This window comes from Mugil cephalus, chromosome 18, assembly GCF_022458985.1.
Source record: "Mugil cephalus isolate CIBA_MC_2020 chromosome 18, CIBA_Mcephalus_1.1, whole genome shotgun sequence".
Taxonomy (NCBI): domain Eukaryota; kingdom Metazoa; phylum Chordata; class Actinopteri; order Mugiliformes; family Mugilidae; genus Mugil; species Mugil cephalus.
In genome coordinates, this window is record NC_061787.1 from 17,041,112 (window position 1) to 17,062,377 (window position 21,266).

Below are 21,266 nucleotides of genomic sequence, written 5' to 3' on the forward strand. Positions count from 1 at the left end.
ATTCAAACCAAATCACTAGTACAATACTACACATAGAAGATACACAAAAACTCTTCTCGCAGAGTTTGCAGCTCCTATGTTTTCTCAGCTGGTTTCTTCATTCAACTGTTACAAAAACTAACATTTCTTAATGTTTTTCTCTGTAACTGATTTTGTCAAATTGAATCTCTACACAAGCAAAACACCGTTCTCATTTTTTCTTGACTTCAGCATAGAGATAATCTGTGTCGTCAACAGTCTGTGTTAATCTCTATGCTGGTTTCTTGATCTTGACCTGTGCGTACACCGTGTCCTGCTGCTGTCCACCGTCCTGCACTGAGTCAGAGGACGGGTCACGTCTCTGCTTGGAGAAGTCGATCTCTCCATAATGGATGTTTTCTACTTCTGTTTCACCTGCAGCTTCTTCAACAACCAGATCTTCACCTCTTTGACTCTAGAAGAAATGAACCACATATGATGTTTAGTGAGGACGATCTTCACCTGAATCCTTCCTTATTACATGACTACTTTTACTTTTACTGAAACGTTGAGTGGGCTGCTCTGATAGAGGTAATATATAAAGTAACTAAACACTGAGTCAGGTAGACTACAGAGAAGTTTAGTCATTACTAACCTGAGTCTGTTGTTGACTTTGATGCCTTGACTTTAACCACCTGGAAAACGTAAGAGGCTGTTAGTTTAACTATACTGTGTTTATGGTCAATATGTTTGACAGTAAAATGTTGAGACTGATGGGAAACAGATGTTTTTGGATGTGCAGCTAAAATGTCAGTGACAGTAACTGAGTCATGTTTGCTGCTTTGATATGTGATACTTACCAAACAAAGATGATCAAGCAGATGAGAACAATGATCCCAATGATTCCTCCAAGAACTGTTTTCCAAGGTAATGAACCTAAAAAAAGACATGATTTAATGTGGATGTACTGACAAAATGAAACCAGATATAAGACTGACTGTGTTTGAGAGAAGATAGAAAAATAAATACTGGATGATATTTACCTCCAACATTCAGATGAATCCACAGTGACGTCTGGTTACCAAGTTGATTTGAGGCCACACAGTAATAAACTCCTCCATCAGTCACAGTGAAGCTGTAGGAGTGTCCTTCAGATACTTCCATGGGTCCATCTTTGCTGTTCTTGAACCAGGTGAAGTGTCTGATGGGAGGCTTGGCTCTGCTGGAGCAGGTCAGATTCACCCAGCTACCTGCTGACACCAAACCTGATGGACTGATGGATGCTGAGGTGTCTTTAGGAGCATCTGAGGAAAATGTGACAGAGATCGACTTTATTCATCCGAAACAACTGACATTTTATTTTTAGTCAACTTTAATGATTAAAAGTAACCAGACAGTGAAGGCAGGTTTGCATGTTCTCCTTGTGTCTTCATGGGTTTTCTAGACGTACTCTTAATTGTCCACAGGTCTGAGTGTGAATAGTTGTCTGTCTCTGTGTGTGATGGACTTGTGACCTGTCCAGGCTGTACTCCGCGTCTCCCCCGATGACATCTGGGACAGGCTCCAGTAACTCCCACGACCCTGGTGAGGACAAGTAGTAGAAGATGAGATGAAACAGTGAGACAGTGAACACTAAAACCAGACTGATCCACATTAACTGAGAACATAAAGGAAGTTGGTCACTTGTTGTTTGAACAAAGTTTACTTCACTCTCTGTGGAAACCTCACTGTGGTTCTTCAGCCACACTCGTGCTGTGTCATATTGCCTGATTGAGTAGAGTTTGTTGAGTTTGAGGAAGTTTTCTGTTCTGTCAAATGTAAATGTTCACATATGAATCTGTCAGTACATGTAGACACGGCTCCTCTGAGGTCAACAGGTGAATTGTTCCGAGAACATAAAGCTGAAGACTGCTCTCGTGCTTTTAACACAATTAGACCTGATATCCTGGGGAACAAACTGGAGAGGATGGGGGTGGATGACTTCCTTACCTCCTGGACTACCTGAACGAGCAACCACAGTTTGTGAAGAACGGGGTATCTGAAACAATCACGAGCAGCACCGGGGCCCCAGAAGGCACGGTGTTCCTCTTCACCCTGTACATGTCTGACTTCCAGTACCACTCCGGGTCCTGTCATGTCCAGAAGAACTTGGATGACACTGCCATCGTGGCCTGTATTCAAGTAAAGGGAGCTGGTCGGAACCATTTGCAGCTGAACACCACCAAGACTAAGGAAATGGTCATCGACTTCCACAGATCCAAGTCCAACCCCCTGCCAGTCAACATTGATGGGGTTGACATTGAGGTGGTTAGGACTTACAGGTACATGGGTGTCCACCTCGATGGCAAACTGGACTGGTCGAAGAACTGTGATGCCTTGTTTAAAAAGGGACAGAGTCGGCTCCATTTTCTGCACAGACTAAAATTGTTGCATGCATGTAGTGAAATGCTGTACATGTTTTACAAGTCTGTTGTTGAGATTGCTGTGCTGTGCTTTATGCTGTCGTCTGTTCACCCCACCCTGGCTGGACAGGAAAGCAGCTGCAGCCAACGGCTCCTATCACTGAGCTGTAGGACGGAGTGATTCAGGAGGTCATTCATCCAAGTCATCAGAATACACAACTCTAACTGACACTTTGGATCCACACTGAAAATATTTGGGGCCGAGACATTTTAAAATATCTATATATCTCATATCCATACTCCAGGTAAATACTGTAGATTGGACTGTGTATTTCTTTTGTAATTCTTCCTTATTACCTCATTCTTTTTCTATTTTTTAAGATCATCCTGTTATATATTACGGCTGTCTTATCTTCATGCCATATTTTTTGGCATGCATTTTGCGGCCCGGCCAGCTGATAAATGACACGTAAGCGACACGTCAGATGACGCTTATGAGGAAGACTGGAGACACAGTCAAAATGTCAAGCAGGTAACATGAACATCTCCTGACAATCTTATGTCTGCAGATAAAAAACCCGTAATATAGATCTAAAATAAGACATAATGAACCTCATTAATCTATTATCCTGTTATCCTGAGATTCTTGGACAAAATATCTCCCTGTGGGGATCAGTAAAGTGATCTAGAATCTTGAAGTGAATGCATGTGTAACCAGGTTGAAATTATATGTTTACGTTAACATTTAAAATGTCACCAAATCCTGATCAATATTGTTTTCTATATGTTTTAGATGTGTTTTATTGCCCATATCTATGCCTGAATGTTGTATTCAGACCAAAGTGTTAGTACCTGTACTGTCACTTTAAAAGGTCGCAGGCCTTGGGCCGTCTTTAACGGTGCTTCTCTCAGTTCGCGCCAGACTAGCTGAGAGGAGGTAATGTACTATTTTGCTCCTCATTTTAGAACACTTATTTCGGTTTTTGGACAATGTAAACTTGCTTTATGCATGTATAAATGTTAGGTTTTAGGCTGTAAACATGCAGTTAATGTGTCAGTCGAATATGAACTTTGTAAACAGACTTTTTACAAGTAGACATGTTTCCACGTGCTAGTCCACAGGGTTTTGTTACCTACTAACAGGAGCTTGAGACCTGTGTGCTGTGTGGAGGAGACTGCATGTTGCAGCGTCTTATGTGTTTTTCTGTTGATTTGTACAGGTATGTGTGTTATGTTTATTGTAATTCATTGGGCATAGTGTTTACATGTGTTTACACTGGTTGCATTAGACTTGTAAAAGAAATTCATGTTATCAAATACATTGAGCATTTTATAATTTATTATTATTTATTATTTTCATATTTTTATTTAAAAGTATTTTTGTTGTTGATACTAAAAGGTTGATTCAAATTGGTTGAGTATGCAAGTGTTTTTGTGAGGAATTGCTAGTGAAACAGAAGCTGAAATTCAACAATACAGCTTTTCTGAATCAGGCAAATTTGTAGAATAATCAAAGAAATAAAACAAAATTGTGTGATGTAAAACCCTCTGAAGGACATGAATACATGACTGTAAGATATTTGAGCAGCACCTCAACTCTGTCTGTCTGTGCTGCACCTTCTCTCTCCACCAGGGGGACCTCACCGTCCTGAAATGTACATCACACTATTTACATGTACAGTATGGTGCTCCTTCCTCACTGTAACCAATCACCACCTCTGTCTGTGGACAAATCATCTTGTCTGCTGTCATCTTAAAAGCACTTCCTTTTTCTGCTGCTCTCACTTCTCATTTCACCGTCAGATCCATCCAGGCCTCCTCCTCCTCGCTGATGTCACAGCATCCACAGCTCCTCATTCTCCACTCCTCCTCCACTACTACCACTACTCACCATCAGTTACAGCTTGTTGAATAAACTTTAACTACATCATCTGTCACTTTTAATCCAAACTACAGAACTGATCTCAACTCAGGTCTGATCTAAGCTCTGTTCCTGCTCCATGTTTTATTATTTATGGTTTAGATTAGTTGGTTAGTCAGAGCTCTCACACAAGACGTAGATGCATTCACACAGACATGGATCCCACTTAATCTGAACACTATTTTAATGAATGCAGACATGCTGGTTAATACAGTCTGTGAAGAAATGAACTACAGAGGACATGAAGTTAAACATGGAAATATTTCAACTTCCCTTTTTATTTTTGCTGCAGGTTCAAACACTTTGCACATTCAAGGCTGTTACCTCTATTATGAAAGAAAAAAAATAAAAAATCAACAAACTATGCTCATGAAGATTGGAGTGTAATGCATGTAACATGTTACCAGAAACAGGAGTGAGTTAAAGTGAGAAGCTGGAAATATATGAACAACAATCAGACAAAAGAAAATAAAACACAAAGATTTATGTTACAAATCACACAACATTTCCTGTATGTGAGGTCAGCAGATAGATATGGACGTGGTGATAATTGAAATTGAAATGAAGGATGACATTTTCCTGTCTGTTGTTAAATGAGTTGCATGAATAAAACCTGCAGCACATTTAATCTAAACACAAACAAACCACAGTTCTCATTTTTTCTTGACTTAATCTGTGTCGTCAACAGTCTGTGTTAATCTCTTTGCTGGTTTCTTGATCTTGACCTGTGTGTACACCGTGTCCTGCTGCTGTCCACTGTCCTGCACTGAGTCAGAGGACGGGTCACGTCTCTGCTTGGAGAAGTTGATCTCTCCATAATGGATGTTTTCTACTTCTGTTTCACCTGCAGCTTCTTCAACAACCAGATCTTCACCTCTTTGACTCTAGAAGAAATGAACCACATATGATGTTTAGTGAGGAAGATCTTCACCTGAATCCTTCCTTATTACATGACTACTTTTAATTTTACTGAATACGTTGAGTGGGCTGCTCTGATAGAGGTAAAATATAAAGTAACTAAACACTGAGTCAGGTAGACTACAGAGAAGTTTAGTCGTTACTAACCTGAGTCTGTTGTTGACTTTGATGCTTTGACTTTAACCACCTGGAAAACATAAGAGGCTGTTAGTTTAACTATACTGTGTTTTAGGGTCCATATGTTTGACAGTAAAATGTTGAGACTGATGGGAAACAGATGTTTTTGGATGTGCAGCTAAAATGTCAGCGACAGTAACTGAGTCATGTTTGCTTCTTTGATATGTGATACTTACCAAACAAAGATGATCAAGCAGATGAGAACAATGATCCCAATGATTCCTCCAAGAACTGGTTCCCAAGGTAACGAGACTAAAACAAGACATGATTTAATGTGGATATATTGACAAGATGAAGACTGACGTTATTCATCCCAAACAGCTGACATCCCATCAATCATCATGTGCTGACAGGATCCAACAACAAACTCTGGTTGTCTTACATGAAACACTGAAAGTCTCTTGTGTCTCTGCTGTCTTGACGTCTTTTCCTTCATTCACAGGATATCTGACAGAACAGATGATGTTGTTTCCATCATGTGTGTCTGACAGAGTGATGGTCTCCTGGATTTTAGTTGTAAAGGTCCCATCTGTGTTTTCCTCTATTTTGTTGTGAGGGTCTTGTTGTAGATTCCAGGTGAGTTGAGGGGGGGAGTGTGGACAGGGAGTGAAAGCTGAGCAGGTGATAGTGACAGACTCCTTCTCCTTCACATCACCTGAGATGTTAATTGTGGGTCTCCAAGGAGAATCTGTGGTTTCACATCAAACACACGTTAGTTTACTAAACTATTAATTAATGGATTAAATGGTAAATATTCTTGTTTTTATATAGAACCTTTCAATCTATTGGTTCTCAAAGTGTTTCACAGTCACAGACTCATCTACACATTCACCCACAATTACAGTTGTACCAGTATTGAATGTCCATAAATGTCATTATTTTATTCAATCAGTCTGCTTTTTTGTACTGTTGATAACGTGTAGAAAGGTAACAGTTTGTTGACTGAAGATGAAACACATGTCACATATGTAACAAATAAACCTGTCTTACCTTTAACTGTTATTTGTAGATGATCACAAGAAGCTGTTGCCTTGAATGGTTCGTTCTCAATTCTGAAGTAGTATGTGTCTGAATGACTTGTTTTTAAATCAGAAAACAGAGTGGTGCAGTTTTTCTGACTCAGGTCTCCAGTAATATTCATTGGATAGATGTTAACTGACTCACTACTGTTGAAAACTACATTTTCTGGATGATTTCCAAACCTTGAGTCATTTTTAATCCACACTCCAAAGGTTTTTCTGCTGCTGTCAAACTCGGTTCCTGGTGTCACTCTATAGTTACATGGGATTTTCAAACAAGATCCACTCAGTGCTTCCATCTTCTTTGGTGCAGTAATGAAGAGGTCTGTTTTCTCATCACATTTAGTCCAAACACCTGTAAAACCAGACTAATGATGAACATCATGTGGATCAAAATCTGTCTGAAGAGAAAGTTGATGAGACACAAACTCCAGTTCATCTGCAGCATGTTACATGTAGACCCTTTGAACAATGTCAGGAGAAAACATTTCCAACTAGAAATGATTCAAGAAATGTCTCCAAATAAAAGAGACTGAACAAACAGCTCACCCGAAAGAAAGAAGACACTCAGTAACATGTTGACTGTCACCACGTTCACACGCAGGGCTGCCATGACACTCATCTCCTAGACTGGAAACAGATAAAACTATGTTGCAATGACATGCTATTAAACAAAGCATAGCTGTTTTTTGTTGTTTCAAAGAAATAACTTTTAATTCACATGTTCTTATTGATCTTACCAAATGAATCTCCAGGAAAGGAAAAACATTGTTTTAAAATCCAGTAATTTGTAGTTGATTAGCAGCAAATCAAATAACCAACGACTGTGTACAATAGCTATTCTAAGAAGACGTCATCCTTCCTGCTTTGATCTGAGAAAGAGGAAGAAAGTTTTAACAGCTTGACCTCATTAGGGCGTCACTTTGTTGTGCAGCAAATTGAAAATGTACACGTTTAATCATGCGAGAACATCATAATAAGAGTGTTTGAGTGAAAACTTTGCTTTGTTTGCAACTATTTTTAACTCCTAAATAAATGTTATTCATCAAACAGATGACAGAGTTCTCCATAAATAAAATAATTAGACTCAGCATGGACAATCATCACAGTTTATGTGGAGCTACAGTCATCAAACTAAGCAGCTTCCTCTGTCCTGTTCAAGGTTGGGATGGTACATGTTTTAATGAGAAGTGAGCATCTGTGGAGCATCCAAGCCTCACCTCTGATCTACTGCCAGTGTATTGGTGTCATGGTTCTGTGTCTGTCTTTTATTTTGTGATCATGTTTTGAGTTTCCTGTTTTATTTTGTCAAGTTTTTTATTTCCTGTCCATCGTGCCTTGTGTTTCTGTCATGTCTGTCTGTGTCATGTTTTGTGTTTCCTGTTTTATTTTGTTAAGTTTTTGGATTTCCTGTCTCTTGTGCCTCCTTGTGTGCTGATTGTTTCTTGGTTTCTCCTGGTTTGATTGTCCTCATTAGTTTCACCCGTGTCTTGTCATCCCCGAGCCCTCTTGTGTATATATAGCCCTGCCTTCCCTTTGTTCCTTGTTGTGTAGTTGTGTTTCTTACCTGTGTTGTGTTATGGTCATGTGTCCCTGCTTTTTGTCCCTGTGTTGATGTTTAAGTCACTGTGCTATGTTTTTGTCCTTTTGCTGTGATTCTAATTCTTTTGTTTTGGATTACCTGCCGTCTGCACCACCTTGTGTTTCCCCTTTGTCTTTGTTCATTAAATACTCCTCTTCCCTTGGATTCCTTGCCTCCTCATCATTATCCAGCATTTGGGTCCTCACCTCTACAATTCCTGACCCTTGGAGCCTGGAGAAAACCTGAGGATTCATATTTACAGCAAATGCTGAAACTCAAACAGCATTAGTGTTACTGATGGTGAGGTTTTTATTACACGGCAACTTCTTCAAGTTACAAAAAAAAAAAAAAAAGACAACGTGAGAAAACTGTTAACTACCACTAACTTAAATTCAATACAACCTTAGTACTACACTGGTGTTGTGGATGTAGATTTGTTTCATTTAAATTATAGTTCTGTTTACAGTGTTGGGGTCTTTATTTACTGTACATTGTTATATGCAGATCATTTATCACCTAAACAGAGGGACAGATATGAAGCCAGACCACAAATGGGAACTATGATTGTAGAGCTGAGAAAGCTACGAGAGCTGCAGACAGTTTCCTGCCAGTAAACACCACATAGAGTATTCTTGAGTGTAGAGATCCTCTGAAGCATCCGCAGCTTGTATGAAACTGTGCTGTGGCTAAACCACTTTGACCTGTGTGTACACTGTTTCCTCTGCTGTCTGCAATGACACTGTAAGGACTTCAGACAACTTTAAATCTCCTCAACACAAAGAATGCAGGCCAGACATATCAACTGTAGTTTGTTAGGGACTGAAATTCAGAAATTCAAATTTCTACAACGTCTCTTCCAAGATGAGTCCACTTTTTAATATCTTGGTGGTACTCACCTTATTAACAACAACAATAACCACTTAACTAGCCACACTTAAAATGACCATCTCCCACACCCACAGCCTGTACACAGCTACTGGACTGATGACACTGACATGGTTTGTTCACTCCAGAAGTTTTTATTTGATGTCAGAAAGGACAGATTTGTTTTAAAAGGTAAATTTGTTACAACAATACAGAAGTAATCTAAATATATGATGCCACGATTCACCAAAACATAATTTCACTACAGAAATAAGACATGTGCAGGAAGAAACAAGGAATAAGAAATGACAAATCATTCTACTGACAATGAACTTGACATCTTCCTCCTCTCCTTGTGACTCATGAAGCTTGAATCTCAATCACTCTGTTGATATCGTCGTCTTCTGTGTCCTGTGGTAAAGAAACAACACAGAGAGAGGAGTTAGTGCTCTGCAGTGGATTGTATTGAAGTATCATCCAAACCATGAACACAGCTGGAGCACTCTACCGCCCTCTAGAGGTGATTTGCAGTGTTCAGTGTAAGAAAGCTTGTAGTTTCATACTATAATAATTAATTTCTATATAGTAAACAGAATTTATAGCATTATACTACTTTATAAATTATAGTTTACAACAGTATCTATAAAAATGATCTTTTGACACAGTTTATCATTCATTATTCTCTATTTAATAGTTCTTGGCTCCAGTTAACAACCTTCACACTAAACCTTTTCTAGTGCCCCCTGTTGTCTGGAGTTGGCCCTGCAGCCATTAAGATTCAGATTTTTCCTGTCACCTGTTGCATGATTTGGAGAAACTGACTGATGGGAAGTTGAGACTGAAACTTAACACAGATAGAGAATGAATGTCTTTAGCAGATATGAAGACAACAACAACTGACTCAGCTATCTTACCTTCTCTGGTTTGTTGGAGAATCTTGATCTAAAGCAGCTGAAAAAAAAGAGATGATGAATAGATTTTAACAGATGTTAAACACTGACGTCTAAAAGAGACCAAATGATCTCCAGCTGCAAAGAATCATATCAGAGAAGAGTTTGTCTGACCACTGAAAGATGATGATTGTACTGTAGAGAATTACAATTCCCAGGATCTTCAGTGTAACATGGACATCAACCCTAAACCCTGGATCATCAAAGACATCTTCATGAACCAAAATTAAATGAACATTTAGAGTCAAACTGACTCAGTTGAAATGTTTTCATCAAAGATATTTACCTCCATCATTCAGATGAATCTCATCACCTGGAGTGCACATTGACAAGCTCTCTGTTTAAAGAAAATAAAACCAAGCAGGAAGAAAACGTCAGAAACGAAACAAGAGAAAAACAGATGAGAGCAGGTTCACTTCAGATCTGCATTTACCTTCAATATTCAGATGAATCCACGGTGACCTCTGGTTACCAAGTTGATTTGAGGCCACACAGTAATAAACTCCTCCATCAGTCACAGTGAAGCTGTAGAAGTGTCCTTCAGATAGGATCATGGGTCCATCTTTGCTGTTCTTGAACCAGGTGAAGTGTCTGATGGGAGGCTTGGCTCTGCTGGAGCAGGTCAGATTCACCCAGCTACCTGCTGACACCAAACCTGATGGACTGATGGATGCTGAGGTGTCTTTAGGAGCATTGAGGAAAATGTGACAGAGATTGACTTTATTCATCCCAAACAGCTGACATCCCATCAGTCATCATGTGCTGACAGGATCCAACAACAAACTCTGGTTGTCTTACATGAAACTCTGGAGTTCTTGTGTCTCTGCTGTCTTGACGTCTTTTCCCTCATTCACAGGATATCTGACAGAACAGATGATGTTGTTCCATCATTGGTCTGACAGAGTGATGGTCTCCTGGATTTTAGTTGTAAAGTCCCATCTGTGTTTTCCTCTATTTGTTGTGAGGGTCTTGTTGTAGATTCCAGGTGAGTTGAGGAGGGGAGTGTGGACGTTGGAGTGAAACATGAGCAGGTGATAGTGACAGACTCCTTCTCCTTCAATCACCTGAGATGTTAATTGTGGGTCTCCAAGGAGAATCTGTGGTTTTTCACTCAGCCAATATTTATGACTATTAATTTGTACGTTTTGAATAGTTCAAATTTCTCCATTTTTCAATCCACAAATTTCACTTGCCAATTACAGAGTTTATCGACCTAAGCTTAGATCAACATCACTCTTCTTTTGTCGTAGAAAGCGTAACATACCCATATGTAAAACTAACTGTCTTAACCTTTAATGTTATTTGAATAGTCACAAGAAGCTGTTGCCTTGAAGGTCCGTTCTCAATTCTGAAGTAGTATGTTCTGAATGACTTGTTTTAAACAGAAAACAGAGTTGGTGCAGTTTTTCTGACTCAGGTCTCCATAATATTCATGGATAGATGTTAATGACCTCATAACTGTTGAAACTACATATTTCGGATATGCAGGAACTCTCACTCATTTTTAATCACACTCCAAACGTTTTCTGCTGCTGTCAAACTAGTTTCCTGTGTCTCTATAGTTACATGGGATTTTCAAAAAATCCACTCAGTGCTTCCATCTTCTTTGGATGCAGTAATGAAGGTCTGTTTTCTCACACATTGTCCAAACACCTTTTAAACCAGACTAATGATGAACATCATGTGATGAAAATCTGTCTGAAGAGAAAGTTGATGAGCACAAACTCCAGTTCATCTGCAGCATGTTACATGTAGACCCTTTGAACAATGTCAGTGAAAACATTTCAACTAGAAATGATTCAAGTAATATCTCCAAATAAAAAGAGCTGAACAAACAGCTCACCTGAAAGAAAGAAGACACTCAGTAACATGTTGACTGTCACCAGTTCACACCAGGGCTGCCATGACACTCATCTCTAGACTCAGAAACGATAAAACTATGTCACAATGACTGCTATTAAACAAATAAGCTGTTTTTGTTGTTGTTTTACAACTAAAAACAAACACAAAATCTTTAATTCACATGTTCTCATTGATCTTACCAAATGAATCTGCAGCAGGGAAAAATATGTTTTAAAATCCAGTAATTTGTAGTTGATTACCGCAAATCAAATAACCAACGACTGTGTACAATAGCTATTCTAAGAAGACTTCATCCTTCCTGCTTTGATCTGAGAAAGGGGAAGAAAGTTTTAACAGCTTGACCTCATTAGGGCGTCACTTTGTTGAACAGTGACTTGAAAATGTACACGTTTAATAAGTCGAGAACATTATAATAAGAGTCATTGAGTGACAGTTTTGCTTTGTTTTCGACTATACTGAACTCCTAAATAAATGTTATTCATCAAACAGATGAAAGACTTGTTCATAAATAAAACAATTAGACTCAGCATGGACAATCATCACAGTTTATGTGGAGCTACAGTCATCAAGCTAAGCAACTTCCTGTGTTTACTCAGAGTTCTCAGCTTTTCTCAGCACATCTGTTGACATCACACCACTACTTTCTGTTACACTCACACTTCTACATCGGGCACAAACATGTATTAAAATGACATGAAATTAAAATAACTGATAGGGCAAAGTGAACAGTATTGTGGATCTGTGGTTAGCAGTGATGCCTCCACAGTATGTTAATGTTTCGGATTTCCGTAGCCTTTCGGGTGGCTTTGTTTGCTGATTGTTCTGGTTCGTGTTTATTTCCAGAACGTTCACCAGGTTGTCCTCCCACACCTTCAAAGCTGACATTCCTTGTTCAGTTAATTTGGTTTCTAATTGATGTAGGTCGTGTCTCAACGGTGTGTTTGTCTCTGTGTTAGCTTGTGTTTGCTGATCTGAATCTTTGTCAGGGGTAATCCCTGACACGTCTGACACTAACCTCCCGTTGACTCTAGTAGATTAACCAGCAGTCACTACAATCGATGAGCATGAGACCAATCAGTAGCCTGTCCAAGCTTGTGATGGTCAGTTTTATCCGCAACTTAGAGTCGAGTAAAATGGTGATAAAATAAATGCAAAAGTAGACAATAGGATTATGTTTCATTTAAATTATAGTTCTCTGTTTACAGTGTTGGGGTCTTTATTTACTGTACATTGTTATATGCAGATCATTTATCACCTAAACAGAGGGACAGATATAAGCCAGACCACAAATAGGAACTATGATTGTAGAGCTGAGAAAGCTACAAGAGCTGCAGACAGTTTCCTGCCAGTAAACACCACATACAGTGTTCTTGTCTAGGCTCTTGTCTGTAACTTAACAAAAATTGTTGTCACGTGATGTGTGGATACATGTTCCTGCTCTAGCTTAGATTTATTGTAAAAAGATCAGTCTCGACTATCACTAGATTTCGTAGACGAATCATCTTTTAATATCTCTTATGTTACAGTTTCAAATTTATCTTGTGACAGTCACTTATTCATCACAGTAACACTAGCAGCACATTAAAACCATCTCAACCTCTAGCCGTGTCAGTTGGTCACCATTAACACTAAGACATTGTCTTGTCACGTGAGAAGTTGGAGTATTTAATGATATTTTAGAAGCTAATTGTCATTTCAAAAATAATATTTTTCATATAACAATACAGATATACTTATTCCAAACACAATTTCACTACAGAAATAAGCATGGCAGGAAGAAACAAGGAATAAAATAAAATCATCCTGACAAGAACTTGACATCTTCCTCCTTCCTTGTGACTCATAGCTTGAATCTCATCACCTGTGATATCGTCTTTCTGTCTTGGTAAAGAAACAACACAGAGAAAGGATTAGGTTGCAGTGGATTGTATTGAATTCATCCAAACCATGAACACAGCTGGAGACTCTAGCCCTAGAGGTGATTGCAGTGTTCAGTGAAGAAGCTTGTAGTTCATACTATAATAATTAATTCTATATAGTAACAAATATAGCTATACTACTTTATAATTATAGTTACAACATACTATAAAAATATTTTTGACACGTTATATTATTATCTCTATTAATATTCTTGGCTCAGTTAACAACCTCACATAAACTTTCTAGTGCCCCTGTTGTCTGGAGTGCTGCAGCCATAAGATTCAGATTTTTCCGTCACTGTGCATGATTGGAGAAACGACTGATTGAAGTGAGACTGAAACTTAAACAGATAGAGAATGAATGTCTTTAGCAGATAGAAGACAACAACAACGCTCAGCTATCTTACCTTCTCTGGTTTGTTGGAGAATCTTGATCTAAAGCAGCTGAAAAAAAAGAGATGATGAATAATTTAACAGATGTTAAACACTGACTCCCAAAAAGACCATATCTCTCCACTGCAAAGATCATATCAAGAAAAGTTTGTCTACCACTGAAAGATGATGATTGTACTGTAGAGAATTACAATTCCCAGGATCTTCAGTGTAACATGACATCAACCCTAAACCCTGGATCATCAAAGACATCTTCATAACCAATAATTAATGACATTTAGAGTCAAACTGATCAGTTTGAAATTGTTTTCATCAAGATATTTACCTCCATCATTCAGATGAATTCATCAACCTGGAGTGCAATGACAAGCTCTCTGTTTTAAAGAAAATAAAACCAAGCAGAAAGAAACGTCAGAAACGAAACAAGAGAAAAACAATGAGAGCAGGTTCACTTCAGATCGCATTTACCTTCAATATTCAGATGAATCACGGGACCTGGTTACCAAGTTGATTTGAGGCCACACAGTAATAAACTACCTCCAATCAGTCACAGTGAAGCTGTAGAAGTGTCCTTCAATAGGATCATGGTCCATCTTTGCTGTTCTTGAACCAGGTGAAGTGTCTGATGGGAGCTTGGCTCTGCTAGAGCAGGGCAGATTCACCCAGCTACCTGCTGACACCAAACCTGATGGACTGATGGATGCTGAGGTGTCTTTAGGAGCATCTGAGAAAATGTGACAGAGATTGACTTTATTCATCCCAAACAGCTGACATCCCATCAGTCATCATGTGCTGACAGGATCCAACAACAAATCTGTGTCTTACATGAACGCTGAGAGTCCTCTTGTTCTCTGCTGTCTTGACGTCTTTTCCCTCATTCACATGATATCTGACAGAACAGATGAATGTTGTTTCCATCATTGTGTCTGACAGAGTGATGGTCTCCTGATTTTAGTTGTAAAGGTCCCATCTGTGTTTTCCTCTATTTGTTGTGAGGGTCTTGTTGTAGATTCCAGTGAGTTTGAGGAGGGGAGTGTGACAGGGAGTGAAAGCTGGATGACAGGTGATAGTGACAGACTCCTTCTCCTTCACATCACCGAATGTAATTGTGGTCTCCAAGGAGAATCAACATGTAGGTTTAGCTAAAATTTAAGTTAATGGTATGGTAATGTATCAATTGTAACCTTTCCATTTTGGTCATCAGTTTCAAGTACACATCACAAATTCAGCATTTCAAGTTGATGACCTAATGCTTATTACAATCAGCAAGTATATGTTGAATCTAACGATGCAATTCACATTGTAAACTGTCTTACCTTAACTGTTTATTTGAATGATCACAAAACTGTTGCCATGAAATCGGCCGTTCTCAATTCTAAGTAGTAGTAGTGTCTGAATGACTTGTTTTAAACAGAAAACAAGTGGTGCATTTTCTGACCAGGTCTCCATAATATTCATGGATAGATGTTTAACTGACTCACCACTACTGTTGAAAGACTACATTATTCTGGATATAGGCAGAATCCACTCATTTTTAATCCACACTCCAAAGGATTTTCTGCTGCTGTCAAACTTATTTCCTGGTGTCTACTTATATTACATGGGATTTTCAAACAAGATCCACTCAGTGCTTCCATCTTCTTTGGTCAGTAATGAGAGGTCTGTTTCTCACCACATAGCCAACACCTGTAAAACCAGATAAAATGAACATCATGTGATAAAATCTGTCTGAAGAAAAGTTGATGAGACACAAACTCCAGTTCAATCTGCAGCATGTTACATGTAGACCCTTTGAACAATGTCAGAGAAAACATTTCAACTAGAAATGATTCAAGTAAATCTCCAAATAAAAGAGACTGAACAAACGCTCACCGAAAGAAGAGACACTCAGTAACATGTTACTGTCACCACGTTTCACGACCACACTAGGGCTGCCATGACACTCATCTCCTAGACACTGAAACAGATAAAACTATGTCCAATGACATGCTATTAACAAAGCTTTATAGCTGTTTTGTTTGTGTTTTTCCAAAGACAACACTTCAACTGCTTTTAATTCCACAATGTTCTCTTGATCTTACCAAAGAATCCAAGCATAGGAAAAACATCGTTTTAAAATCCAGTAATTTGTAGTTGATAGCCACAAATCATATAACCAACGACTGTGTACAATAGCTATTCAAGAAGACATCCTTCCTAGCTTTGATCTGGAAAGGGGAAGAAAGTTAACAGCTGACCTATTAGGCGTCACTGATGTGCGTGAATTGAAAATGTACACTTTAATATAGTCGAGAACATTATAATAAGAGTCATATGATGACACATGCTTGTTGCTTGTTGCACTATTTTTAACCCTAAAATAAATGTTAATCATACAAACAATGACAAGAAGTTACAATAAATAACACAATAGACTCAGCATGGACAATCATCACAAGTTTATGTGAGACTACAGTCATCAACTAAGCAACTTCCTGCTGTACTCAAGTTTACAGCTTTGGATGAGCACATCTGTGACATCACAGCCACATTCTGTTACTGCATGATGTCATAATGGTGCGACAAACTGGTTCATTATGCTGAAATTAATTACTGATAGCATAGATTAACAGAATTGTGATTATTGATACAATGACTCCATCAGCATGCTTAAGGTTATTCTGGAATCTGATCATGTTTTTTCTGTTTTTTGAGTTTGCATTTCTTGTTGCTCCTTGTGTGCTGATGTTTCGTCCGGGTTTTGATACTCATTATTACGGATCCTGTTATCCTCCCTGTTACTACAAAAGCACAAGACAGCTTGTTAGGTTCATTGTGGTTGATGTGCTATTGACTGTCCTAGGTGTAGCACCAACGTCAGGTTGTAATGGTGTCCCTGTTTGTGTGTAATGGCTTTGTTGGTATGTCTGCACGACCCTTTTTACCAGTCTTTGGTACCTCTGTAATACAGCTTATACCCTGACCTGTTTCATCATATGTGCAGGGATAGCTAGTAATGTCTGACCTTGAAGATGAGTGCAGTTACACTCGATGCCTGTAAACAGGTAGTGGTTACTGAGTGGAGGATGGGTTTTAACTGACAGTGAGCTGTTATACCAATACTAAAAAACAATGCACACATGTGTTGTAGATGATAAGGTTTTTTCATTTAAATTATAGTTTCTGTTTACAGTGTTGGGTCTTTTTTACTGTACATGTTATATGCAGATCATTATCACCTGAATAGAGGGACAGAATAAGCCAGTACACAAATAGGAACTATGATTGTAGAGCTGAGAAAGCTACAAGAAGCTGCAGACAGTTTCCTGCCAGTAAACACCACATAAAGTATTTTGAGTGTAGGCTCGAAATCCCAGTCTTTTATATAATTTATATGATCTAACAGTTTGACTGTGTGTCATGTTTTTCTCTTTTGCAATGACTAATGTAGGATTCAGACTTAAAGCTTCAGCAGCCAATGTGCAACGTTATTTGTCAACTAAATCCTTCATGTCTTTTTTCAATTTCTACACGTCCTAGGCATGGTCAGCTTGTCCATCACTGGGCTTAAAACAGAGAAATCAAAACATGCACACACTAGCACATACTAAGGACAATTTAGCCACCAATTAACACTAACGACATGTACTTTGTTACAGCTCAGAATTTTTAGTCGGAGTAAGAAAGATATTTAAAGGTAATGTATGCTTCCAATTCAATTCATTGATACAATCTAACAAGTTGGATGATACTGGTGATTCACCAAAACATAATTTCACTACAGAAATAAGACATGTGCAGAAGAAACTAGGAATAAGAATAATCAAATCATTCCACTGACAATGAACTTGAACATCTCTCCTTCAGCTTGTGACTCATGAAAGCTTGAATCTCAATCACTCTGTGAAAATCGTCGTCTTCTGTGCCTGTGGTAAAGAAACAAACATGAGAAGGAGTTAGGTGCTCGTGCAGTGGATTGTATTGAATATCATCCAAACCATGAACACAGCTGGAGTACTTCTACAGCCCTCTAGAGGATATTTGCAGTGGTTCAGTGAAGAAAGCTTGTAGTTTCATACTATAAAATTAATTTCCTATAGTTAAACAGAATGTATAGCATTATACTACTTTATAGATTTAGTTTTACAACAATATCTATAAAAATGATCTTTTGACACTGTTTATCTATTTCATTATTCTCTATTTAATAGTTCTTGGGTCCAGTTTAAAACCTTCACAGTAAACCTTTTCTAGTGCCCCCTGTTGTCTGGAGTTGCCTGCAGCCATAAGATTCAATTTTTCCTGTCACCCTGTTGTCAATGATATGGAGAAACTGACTGAATTGAATATGAACTGAAACTTAAGACAGATAGAGAATAATGCTTTAGCAGATATGAAGACAACAACAACTGTCTCAGCTATCTTACCTACTGGTTTGTTGGAGAATCTTGATTAAATCAGCTGAATAAAAAAGATGATGAATAAATTTTAACAGATTCAAACACGTTTGACTCACTGGCACATTCATCTACCTGTCTGTAGAACATCATCCCAGAGGACTCTTCAATGTGGACAGTCAACCTAAACCAAGGACAACAAAGACATCCGTGGTTTAACAAAATAAATGAACATTTAGATAAATATTCAGGTTATGTTTCTCAAAAATTTACTCCATCCTCATTGATGAAATAAATGTGCTTATGCTATTCTGTAGAAAACCAGCAAAACCAACAGAAAAAACATGATGACAGGTTCACTTTCTATTTCCTCAATACATGAATCAGACCTTCCAATTCGATGAGACGTAAAACTCACAGTAGCTGTAGAACCTAGATGGTTATGGTCCAACGGCTGTTCTGACCAGGTAGTATTTCCTGCTTGTTCTTTTTGTATGAGGTTTAGGAGACTGTTGACTGAATGTTTTATCCCAAAAGAACATCCATCGTCACACGGTAAGTCACTGTTGCCTATGTGTCTGAATGACTTAGTTTCTTACAGGTATCTCAGAAATATTTTTTCCAGTAGTGGTGCAGAAGTGTGTCTCCAATGACATCAGTCTCAGTACTATTCCAGATTAGAGTTAGATTGACTGGCATACGATTGAAGACTACAGATAATTTAGGATTGATTTTCAAACATTCATAGTCATTTTCATTATCACCATACCAAAGGCTTAGTTTCCATCTTATTTGGAATGAAACAGTAAATGATGAGGAAGCTGTGTTCTTCTATCACATTTGCTCAAACAGGACTGTGTTAAAACCAGACTAACGATGAACTGATCAGTGGATCCAAAATCTGATTGAAGTAATGAATGAAATAAATTGATATGAAATGACATTTGATCAAAATGGTTCTGTTACTGTGTAAATCAGTGTTCTTAATAATATTCATATTTTATTCACCTAATAATTTTACTGCAGACAAATTCCAGACAGAAATGAGAACCTGTACTCTGAATTGTCTGGATAAATATTATTTCTTGCATTGTAGATATACTGTGATTTAACAAAGGGATTCTTACAAATATTTAGTCCGTTATCTCCAATAAACTGAATGACACTAAAGTTATAAAACTCATACTGTTAACTGTCAATCACAACATGCATCTTACTAAAAATTGCAAAAACATGCATGACTGTAACTAACATTGTAGATGATTATTTAAAACAAAGATTAAAATACATTTCACCTGCACACTTTGGGTAATCCTTTATTTCACCGGAAAATCGTCCTTTATTGAAAGAATCTATATTGTCAATATTAGGTTTCATGGATCTAATCTAATAACTGTTGTCACTTTTTGAACATGTTGACAATACTACGTGAGATGAGTCCATCTAAACATATGACATCCATTCTCCATAATTTTCCTCTCAGAGCGGCAACAGGCAGACAGAAGTTTCTGTTTATATCCCCTGGTCCAGTCTGTCTTCATAGACAGAGAACTACAGCACTAGAGACAGTGTGATGACAGCTGAGAATGAGAATCTTAGCACAGATTGGTATGTTCCACCCTGGTAGCACAACAATGCCCTCAAGGTTATAACGGTCTTCTAAACATAAGGTGTGAAAGCTGAGCTATGAGGAGTGCGACGCAAGATCATCAATATAGGTCACTGCACCTTCTCCAGTTGTATGGGGTCACATCAGTTTGCAGACGTACTACATACACTTAAGTACAGCATACTCTGCAACTCTGGTGACCTCATTGCATTTGTACCAAATGACCAGACAAAAGTATAAAATGTGCAAAATACCCTAACATGGCAATCTCCTTTATTGTATAATGAGATATACCAACAAATTACATGTATTATTATGTAATTTGAGTCATAATCTGTCACATAGCGACAATATCAGGTACGACTGTAAATTCACAGAGGCCTAGGGAAAACGAAGAACCTTTTTAATTAAGAAAATACAACAATGCACAGGTTCCATTAAACCTTGATGAGAAATGTCTTCAAATTCTGAAGACATCCACCAACACGGTGCTACATCCCAGTCTAACTAGATGCTTATCTCTGCAAAGAGCAGTAATCCATATCTTAAAATTTTGTCCTTCGGAAACATCTATGGGAGCCCTGTGTAAAGTGAATTTAGTTCATAATTATAATGTCCACAGAAGACTAAACATTAAACACACTAGGTTGCATTTAATTCTGAACTGATGCATTGCTTCCACCCTGCACTCCACCTACACATTATAGCTTACGTACCCTAGTCTCCATGTTCACATTCCCCATGAACTCCCTCTTTGTTCAAACAAAACACCTACATGTCATAATGCATTTTTGTGAAATGTCAGCAATATGTCAAAAATCCACCATTCAAACAGTGCTACAGTACAGCTGCAGACTGCAGGGCTGTGGACAGGGAACGTTATGTGAAATCTAGTAAGACTGCTCGAGGTTAAGACCTTAAATGCGGAGCCATCAGGTGTTGAAAACGTCTTGTTATACGGTGCAAAGGTCTCAGAGGAGAAGATCCTTGTCTGACTCTGAGACAGTTTATCACCTTGTAGACAGCCTCACACTTTGCATTGCTCAGAAATAGCTCTCTTGATCCTTGTGTTGACTGCAGGCACTTGAGCATCCAAATGATTTCCTCAAAGGAATCCATGATGACATATTAGACTTCTGACGCTTTAATGCCCTTTGGTCACTGGAAGTTGATCTAATACGCAATGCTCCTTCTGTTCATGAGTCAACTGGTAGCTTCTCATCATCTGACTTTAGTTCGCAAATACAATGTTAGCTTGCCTTTACTACTTTAATTACAGGATAAGAACATCAAAGCTAAACAACAACAACCTCAA

At 38.3% G+C, this 21,266-nt stretch overlaps 1 protein-coding gene, 1 long non-coding RNA gene and 1 pseudogene across 2 annotated transcripts; all 3 read right to left on the reverse strand.

The window, feature by feature from the left end:
• Positions 1-250: 250 nt before the first annotated feature.
• Positions 251-7,017, reverse strand: LOC124995985 (B-cell receptor CD22-like). The gene is made up of 7 exons (XM_047568766.1): positions 6,945-7,017; positions 6,367-6,750; positions 5,759-6,064; positions 1,002-1,262; positions 819-894; positions 614-653; positions 251-433 (listed from the first exon to the last, which is right to left on the reverse strand). Exons 1-7 carry the CDS (start codon positions 7,015-7,017, stop codon positions 251-253), a joined length of 1,323 nt encoding a protein of 440 aa, XP_047424722.1.
• LOC125024397 lies at positions 3,967-5,661 on the reverse strand. The gene is made up of 3 exons (XR_007114747.1): positions 5,553-5,661; positions 5,347-5,386; positions 3,967-5,165 (listed from the first exon to the last, which is right to left on the reverse strand). It is a non-coding gene; the product is annotated as an uncharacterized LOC125024397 (long non-coding RNA).
• Positions 7,018-8,987: 1,970 nt separating the features above from the next.
• On the reverse strand, positions 8,988-18,620 carry LOC124995986 (annotated as a pseudogene).
• Between the last annotated feature and the right edge of the window lie 2,646 nt (positions 18,621-21,266).

Excerpts from the sequence above, each read along its gene's own strand:
- LOC124995985 (XM_047568766.1), bottom strand. The coding sequence starts at position 7,017 with ATGAGTGTCATGGCAGCCCTGCGTGTGAACGTGGTGACAGTCAACATG. Across the intron at positions 6,751-6,944 it reads GAGTGTCTTCTTTCTTTCGG|GTGTTTGGACTAAATGTGAT; the intron begins GTGAGCTGTTTG and ends CTGGTTTTACAG. Across the intron at positions 1,263-5,758 it reads AGAGACTTTCAGTGTTTCAT|ATGCTCCTAAAGACACCTCA; the intron begins GTAAGACAACCA and ends CATTTTCCTCAG.